This window comes from Protopterus annectens, chromosome 12.part0 (assembly GCF_019279795.1).
Source record: "Protopterus annectens isolate FY-2018-M chromosome 12.part0, PAN1.0, whole genome shotgun sequence".
Classification (NCBI taxonomy): domain Eukaryota; kingdom Metazoa; phylum Chordata; order Ceratodontiformes; family Protopteridae; genus Protopterus; species Protopterus annectens.
The window spans coordinates 571,489,471-571,498,592 of NC_056746.1; the positions used below are offsets into that span (position 1 = coordinate 571,489,471).

The 9,122-nt window shown below is 39.3% G+C and overlaps 1 protein-coding gene across 1 annotated transcript; it reads right to left on the reverse strand.

Moving 5' to 3' along the window:
• Positions 1-790: 790 nt before the first annotated feature.
• On the reverse strand, positions 791-4,314 carry LOC122816718 (parvalbumin beta-like). The gene is made up of 5 exons (XM_044089709.1): positions 4,169-4,314; positions 3,313-3,383; positions 2,358-2,490; positions 1,237-1,346; positions 791-1,073 (listed from the first exon to the last, which is right to left on the reverse strand). Exons 2-5 carry the CDS (start codon positions 3,374-3,376, stop codon positions 1,048-1,050), a joined length of 333 nt encoding a protein of 110 aa, XP_043945644.1. The 5' UTR covers positions 3,377-3,383; positions 4,169-4,314; the 3' UTR covers positions 791-1,047.
• Positions 4,315-9,122: the final 4,808 nt, after the last annotated feature.

Genomic DNA, 9,122 nt, shown 5'->3' on the forward strand with positions numbered 1-9,122 from the left:
CCACAGACCGTCAATCTCCACACTTACCTGCCTCGCACCCTAACGTCCGTCACTACCGCATACTCACACAGCCTTTCCCCATGTCGGCATCCTCGGCGTTGGTGTTGTCATCCGTCGTGTCGGTCTTCTGCATTGTCGATGTTCTGCAACCCGCGATTCGCGTCGGTCTTCTTCGCTTTCGATCTTCTGGAGCTCCGGATTCCGATGTCGGTCTTCTCAGCTGTCGACGAAGTCAGGTAGAACCATATATATATATAGGTTCACTACAGAATACCGAAATTCCACAATTCCAAAATTCTGAATCCCGAGGATCAGAATCTCGAGATTGCGGAATCTCAAACATAGTGAATGAGGATTACCGTACAGTATGGAACAGGAACTTTGCCATTCACTCCACAGTAGTGCAATCTCAGAGTTGGTATATTTAAGTTGCAGGGGGTGTGGGGGGGTGCAGGGGGGCTTGCCCCCTGCATACACGTTAGAATAGTTTGTTGTATGTTTTACTTTTTTTTTTTTAAGTTTCGAGATTCTGGTCCTCGGGATGCAGAGTCTTGGGATTGTGGAATTTCGGTATTCCATAGTGATTCCATACATGTGTGTGTGTGTGTGTGTGTGTGTGTGTGTGTGTGTGTGTGTGTGTGTGTGTGTGTGTGTGTGTGTGTAAAACATGTTGAACAATAATAAAATATTGCTGAAACACCAGAATCATCTTCTCCTGCTTCATTTAACATGTCTCTGAAATGATACATAACAAAGGCTCTCTTTCAGCAATTCAAGACAAAAGAATTCATTTTCATTTTAAAAATGACTTTATTGACACTGTATATTTGGCTCCAAAGTACAGCAAGTGTTCTGAAGCTGCTCTTTTATTTAAGACATCTAACAATAAAGGTCAAACAAGGAGCACATAATGTGTTATGAAAATGTTGCCTCAACATAAATAACAGAGTTTACTAATGTTACTTCGCTGTATAAAATATAACAAATGTGCTTTCAGTATAGATTTTGTACAGTACAATTAAAATCTTGGTCTTTTGACTTCATTGTTTAACTCTTTACCAGACTCTGGAATTCTGCAAAAGATGTAAGAAAGGGATTATATTAGAACTGTTGCATCATATATACACTTATTATTGCAACAAAAATAAATTGTTTTGCTATAGCATTTCTTAGAACTATATTACTGAATTACTTTACATAAATGGTATATTGCTATATCTATTACATTCTACTTACCACCAACTCCAATTTTACCATCACCATCAGTGTCGCCTGCTTTGAGGAAGGCCTGTGTTTCTGCATCAGTCAGGAGTCTGGCTGAGGAACTGAAGTTCTGCAGAAACTTTCTGTAATTAAACAGAATACAAGATAGGTAAAAAAAAATGCTGAATTTGTATAATCACGAGGTACTTTACTATTTTATGGATTTTCCTACAGCTGAGACACCACCAAGAAATCAAATATGGTAAAGTCTTAAAAAGCACAGGTAAACTATAAAAAATCACATCCATGCATGAAGAACAGAATAAAATAAGTGTAAAACATTTCAGTAAAGTGATTATATTGATGTGACAGTAAACTTTGCATAACAACTTCTCTTTAAGTATACCTATGTACAATGTCATGTTACGTGTATTTTACTACTCTGTTTCTGAAATCTATTGTTAATTTTATGGATCTGTCACAAAACAGTCAGTTTCATCTTAATTTAAGCACTTCCTATTTGTTACTTCATCTATTGTATTGTCTCTGCAGTAATACAACTTTTTTTGGCAGAATAATCAGGTTCTTGTAGAAAATAAGGTCAGCTGACTTATGAAGTCGGTTAGCAAAGCTGTTGTTACATAGGCTCAAACATTTGCAGTTAAGTGACATGCACTCAGAAATTTGTAACAGGCTGTTTCCAGTTTATTACCCACTCTCTTTTTAGAATTGTTTATTTAAACTAAACAGGTACTTTAACTGTGACCTCTCCCTCCGTGCTTATCACAGTTCACTGCTAATTTTTTTATACAAAATAGTCTGATATAGTCTTCTGACTTAAATCAGTAAAAACATGTCATGCTTTGTTCTCTTTATTGTGGGATGAATGCAGACTTTTTGAGTTATTATTATGGGAGTAAACATAAAAAATTAAGACCCAAAAAGCAAAACTGTATAATAAAACAGAACAATAAGGTCTCAAAATAAAGAAACTCATTTCATATATTTTTTCTGGTAACAAGATTCAACTGTTTGTTGATGCACGTATCCTGCAGTGTAATTCTATATATAAGATTAGATTTCACATATTTTTTAGTTTGTGCTCTAAATGAATGGTGCTACGTCATGGTCTAATGGAAAGCAAAGAAACTAACTTCAACTCGTCTTCCTCAATGAAGCCGCTTTTGTCCTGGTCGAGGATTTCAAACATTGTCTTTGCCTGGTCATCACTTTTGCCTAAGATGCCAGCCTTGGCAAAGAAGTCCTTGTACTTGAAGGATTCTGCAGCTGTGAAATGAATATGATAAAAATCATGAAACACCAAACATGTACTGTATCATACAGACCTGAGTGAAATAAAACAACCATACACAAATAAACAAAGCAATCACTTCAGATTCCTGACTTGCCTCCCGTACCTCATTTGCTCTTGTATCTTCTTGTTTCTTTGTCTTTCTGCTTATCAAATAGCAGTATTTGGCTTGGTTATGCACTTATTCAGGATCGAATCACCTGAGGCCCACTAGGCCAAGTATTACCATTATGGAGGCAAATAATTACCATACAAGCATCAAATTCTCTATGATTCTTCTTGCCATGACTTTTCATAAAAGTCTATAGTTACCACTAAACATTTATGCTGAAAACAGCATGTCAGGATGAAGGCAGGTAGGAGCGTGTGTGTGTGTGTGTGTGTGTGTGTGTGTGTGTGTGTGTGTGTTTCTGTATGTGCTCAGACGCATGTCTGTCTCTGCATTCCATTCAGAAGTAGTTGAACAATGCTAGACAATCTAGTATTCTTTGTCTTTACCTTTTTCTGTTTTACAATACACTTTAGTGTGTAGTTAGTTTGCACATTAGGAAAGTTAATGGCACTAATGCTATTGCAAAAAAGGGTTTCAAATGATGTAAGTTCAGTTCACATGAAAATTTTTTTTACAGATTGCAGCTACTGAAAGTGACATTTTGACAAGTTACTGGTAAACCTTTTAGCTCAAAAGACGTATTACTCCACAATACAACCCCATAGTTTTCTTCTATATTTTATAGATGCTGCAAACTTTGCTTTTGACACTGTCAAAGCACTTCTAAGTTCGATGCTGTACTTACCTTGGACGCTCTGCAGAGCAGCAGTGACGTCAGCGTCTTTCAGGATTCCAGAAAAGGAGGACATGGTAAATCTGCAAAATGGGAAACATTGCAACTATTAAAAAAGTACATTATCACTGCAAGTTATCAAGTTTAAATGAACATCATTACTGTTGAGCATTCTGCAAAATAAGTCTGCTCAAGAAGTCTGGGCAAAAGCCCAAAATTAGGGACAATTTTTAAATATTACTGTAATTCACTTAAAAAGTTACAACAACAGTTTTTTCATCAGCATGCATTTTCTCAAGAATAATAAGTATGAATCATTAATATATGCCAGTGTTGACTCACTGCAATCCTCGGTTATTTGACAGAAAATAAAAAAATGAGGGATAGAGCAAAAATATGCGGCAAATTGCAAAATCAAAGGCAGTTGAGAGGGGTCTGCTGTAGAGTGCGTGGGGCCCTGCGCCTTCAATCACAGCTGGGCTGTGAGATATGATAGCCCTTGTCCGGGCTCATGAGTATGTGTGGCCTCATTTGGCGCCAATAGGTGCACCTCAATTTCTCCAGCATGGTCCACACGCCCTGGTAAAATAGCCAGGTAAACCAAGGAAATGGTGATTTCGGCCCTCAGCAGGCTGATTGATTCCATTATCATTTTCAGGCAGGAGTGTAAAATCTGCATTTCCATATAAATCCTAAAGCCCACAGTCAAAGACATGAAAGGGTCACGGTTGTGGGTCCCGTCTCTTCCCTTTTCCACTCTTCTCCGAGATCGGGATGTCCCCAAGCAGTGTACGACTTTTGGCTTTCATTCTGATAGCAGACACCTTGTTGTAAAATATAAGCCCCTGGGAGTGGTAGATGAACTCACCTGCTGTTTTTCTTGGAGCCAAAGAGTAAAAGCAAATCAGACGCAAAAGCTGTTACTACGCGTTAAAGTCCGAGGGCAGCATTTATAGTGTTCTGACACCAGTCTGTTTACAGGAATTCGGGTGGCACTGGCGCACCAAGGATCGAATATTCAGGGAGATGGGATCGGTGTCAAAAGTTGCTAAGCTAATCAAAACGGTATTTATATCCCACAGGAATGTATGCATGCTGCTTTGCAACAATAAGGACACCACTTGAAGGACCATACAAAGTAAAAAAGCGTCTGCGGACCCTACAGAAGGCAAACGCCCAAGTTTAGTACAGAAGGTTATATTGGTGAGTTTTGTGCTCCTCTTGGCAGCAACTTGTAAGTATAGTATGTACTCATTTTCAGCACAAATGGATTAAACTTGTGTACTTTCATCGAGCTAATAGAAGTACGCAAGGAAATGCTTAGAAAATTTAAATCACTTCTAAAAACCGGTCCATTAAAACCAATTTAGTCTCCAAAGTTTTCAGGTAGGCATCCTGCAGAATAATAGCAAGACATACACAAAAAGGGCGTGTGGTTTACAGGATGCATTGCTTTTGTATTCATTGTGTTGATTACAAGCTTTCATTCCGAACACTTTAAAAAAATGGAATTGTAACAATAAGAGAAGTGCAGATAAAATGATGCGTCGGGGAGGCTGGGGACATGGAGAAAGGCGCAAAGCGCAGGTCCCTAAGCTTCCATCGCACTTGCAAGATCACCTATGAGGTACTAGAAACGATGCATACCTCTCAATTGACCAGATTTTCGCAAAATGTCTTTTTGCCTCACGTTATTGGTCTTTTTCTCGTGTATGGGGGTGGGGGATAATTGGTTGAAGACAGTAAATTTCAGAATTCGTAATCCTTCGGGAAAAACATGCTAACGCAATCTAGCAACTTTCTAAATTTAAAAGAGCAATATTGAAACATTTTCTCTGATTTTGGGGCCTTTAAACCCCTTTTATTTTTAGTTTTGTCCTGAATTCTTACACTTCGAGATTGAAGGGTATGGCAGCTAATAACCGTGTAACTGTGATTGTATATAAACATTATACTGAGGCGAGTTTGTAGTACTAACTTTGTATGATATGGCAGATATGCCCCTAGTAACGCATGGTGCCACATTCACATGTACACAACAGCTGTTGCTGTTACAATACATTCCACTGCAGCATTACTGTCAATAAAGCATAAACTATGTGGCTGTAGTCCTACACAAATGCGAGTCTGAAAGGTGCCAAACATTTTACTAAATTGTTTGCAAGTACTGATTACAGCATGCCAAAAGGTTGTATAAGAGCAACTTTAGCTTTCTTTGTCATGTAGTAATGATCAGTGGCTTGGAGATGTTTAAATACTATTAATATTACGTTATTGTCCACTGAGACGTGTATTGAAAAGCATAACTACATTGATTGCAGAATAATTTAACATTTGATTGCAGAATGATTTAACATCGATTGATATCATCAACATAAAAGGCTGATTAATGACATGAGGACAGGTACTATTTTAACCTTATCTTTAAATTTTTGCAGATGTGTGGCTGGGTGCCAGCAGACCCTTATTTGTGTGGTTAATGAGTGTGGCAGATGTACTGTTTCATCTTAGTGAATCCAGCAGTGAGTCGTATTGGTTAGCCCTGGGTGTTTTTGACAGACCTGAACCCTTAAATCTGGTAGTTTGTTAAAGATAAAGAAATAAAAGTAGCCATAATTGTTACCTTGCAATTGCTGCAAGGAACTGGGTAGTTCAGCTGAGAATGGCAGCTAAGAAAGATATGTTTCAGTTATCTCAATCAAGGGCTGTGTGTTTGGTTGTGTCATGAGAAGGAATCTGTTGCTGAACAGAAGGCAAAGCGAATGTCATGCAGTTGCAGTAACTGAGGGGTATCACAAACAGTAGGCTATCAATGGAGCATAAACAGGAATAGCATCTGCACAACAAATGCACTGTACTGTATTTGCACTATGCACAATAATGCCCAGATGCATGAGATTACAGTACCCAGTAGTATGTAAACCATTCTCATGTATAAATATATGTTAGTATTGTTATATGCATGCATTATTTGCACATGTGCCTATCATCTTGCTATTGAGCACAAGCCTCAGTGTTGCATCTCTTTAAACTATACGACATGTAAACAGTGATTTACATTTTTCTACAAATACCCATATTACAAGTTTTGTGCATGCAGATCAATTGTAGATCACTGTTACCCATTGTTCATTATCACTCACAGCAATAAACTGTCTGGCAGTTAGAGCAGATGAGTTAAGCTCTGAGCTGTTGATGAGATTCCTTCCACCTTCATTTGCCTGCTGTGTGACTGAGCAAATCACCTAACCAGACAGTGCTTCCAGGTTACCCCTGAAAATGGACAATTGCCTAATGGGCTTACCTGGTGTCAAAGGAAAAATATACTTTAAAAATGATCAATACACGGTAGGTTCAGGTTAAGGCACTTTAATCTTGCAGCAAGGAGACAAAAACGTGCTAATACAGTTTGTCTGACTAGAATCAGGAAATGCAAGCATTTTTATACATTTTCAAATAAGACATTGCCTACCAAGCTGACGTAGTAAATCACAAGTTTTAACATCATCATTTTGTAGTGATTGTTTTGTAAAATTCTGCTTGTATTATCAATTTTTGTGAGAAACTTCCTAAGAAAAACAACGTGGCCATGGCTACCACCGGTTAGATATATGCAATGTTACCATTCAAGGTACTATGGCTAATTTGAGCACAAAGCAAGTATAGATTGCAGTTCATTTCTCCAACAGTCCTTTGTCTGTTTTATCGCTTCTTTCTGCAGCTGTGCATGTTCTCATACTTCGAACAGAGCTAATTGTTCAAAATCATTACATTATAGAATATGGCATTGTTCATTCATTGCTTCCTGACCTAGCAGATAATCACCTGCTTCTCAAGTACATTTCCAAAAGGCATAAACATGAATTTTGCTGTGCTAGCAGTTACTAGGTCAGAGGGCATCTTGCGAGTTTCAGAAAGCACACTGCAGTTTTAAAAGCATCTTTTAGTCTCATATAAAACTAAGCTGTATATAAAATAGTGTATATAAAATAGAATGAAAAACGTGTTAACTCATTTAGTTTCTAATTAGCATTAAGCGCACACATTAATACATATTTTTCTGACACCTGGTCAGCTAATAAACAGTTCATTTTTCATAGCTTTCCCTGACCACAGACCTGGACACTGGGAATATATTTTCATCAGATACTGAAATTAATTTTATGTGAAAGTCTGTTGCACAAATGCTGCTATTGCAATAACTGACCTCAATGATCGTGGCCCAAATTGCCAGGCATTAATGGATGGCCATGGCAACACAGTTTTCCTGAATGAAGAGGCACACTGCCATATGGTTTCATGCTCCTAGACTTTCTTTGTAGCTTTTAACATTAAACATTTAGTACTGCTGGGCAGCGACTTCTCCTGTTAGGTGAGTGATCTATAACTAACAAGTTGTCCATGCATAAATGGACCCTGCCTGGCAGAGTTGCAGAGACATACTCTGGTAACATCTGATAAGTAACAAGGTGCACTTTCTGATACTCCATATCACTATTACATAAAGCTTGAAATAATCTTTTTTTTTCCAATTGAGAGGAAAACGATAAGGAAAGGATATAAACCACATCCATCACCTGAACTGACCAGCATGGTCTATCCACTGCACTGCTTACACAAGCACAATGGGGAGGGGGCTGTCATTACCCCCATAACATTAATACACATATCCATCCAGCCACCAGCACTGACACAGCACAGCCCATCCACTGCACTGCTTAATCAAGCATAATGGGGAGGAGCTGTCAATATCCCCTCTAATACTAGTGCATGTGCCCATCCAGGAACCTGCACTAACACAGCACAGCCCATCCACCTCATTGTTTAATCAAGCATAATGGAGGGGGGCTGTCAGTATCCTCTATATACTAGTGCATGTACCCATCCAGCCACCTGCACTGACCCCGTAAAGCCCATCCATTGCACTTCTTACTGCAGCCCAATGTGGGAGTTTCAGTGCCCCATAACGCAAGTGCACATACCCATTGGGCCAACTGCACTGAAACAGAAGACTCCATCCAGTGCACTGTTTACTGAAGCACAATGGGGGCTGTTAGTGACTCTGCACCACTAATGCACAAGCCCATCCTGCCACCTGCCGCCTGCACTAATACAGTACAGCCCATCCACCACATTGCTTAATCAAGCATAATGGAGGGGGACTGTCAGTATCCTCTACATGCGAGTACATGTACCCATCCAGCCACCTGTACTGACCCCATAAAGCCAACCTATTACACTTCTTACTGCAGACCAATGTGGGGAGTTTCAATGCCCCATAACTCAAGTGCACATACCCATCGGGCTAAATGCACTGAAACAGAGCACCTAATTCAGTGCACTGTTTACTGAAGCGCAATGGGGGCTGTCAGTGACCCCATATCACTAGTGCACATACTCATTCACCCACCTGCACTGACCCAGTAAAGCCCATCTATTCCACTTCTTACTACAGAACAGTGTGAGAGTTTCAGTGCCCCATAACTCAAGTGCACATACCTATCAGGCATAGGCCAACTGCACTGATACAGAACACCCCATCCAGTGCACTGTTTACTGAAGCACAGTGGGGGCTGTCACTGGCCCCATATCACTAAAGAGCTGAGCCACAATCTCAAGTTTTTTGCTTGCTTTTTTTTTTGTATTTTTAGTAACAGCTGACTCTTGATTTGGACCAGACCTGCAAGCTCAGAGTGCTTTCTGTTAGGTCTGGTCTGCATATCTAAACATTGTGATTGGCTGGAATTCCAGAGAAGGGTGGTCCCAAAGTACTGAAAAGGAAGAAGGTTTAAACATTTTTAATGGAAGAGGATTATTGCAAG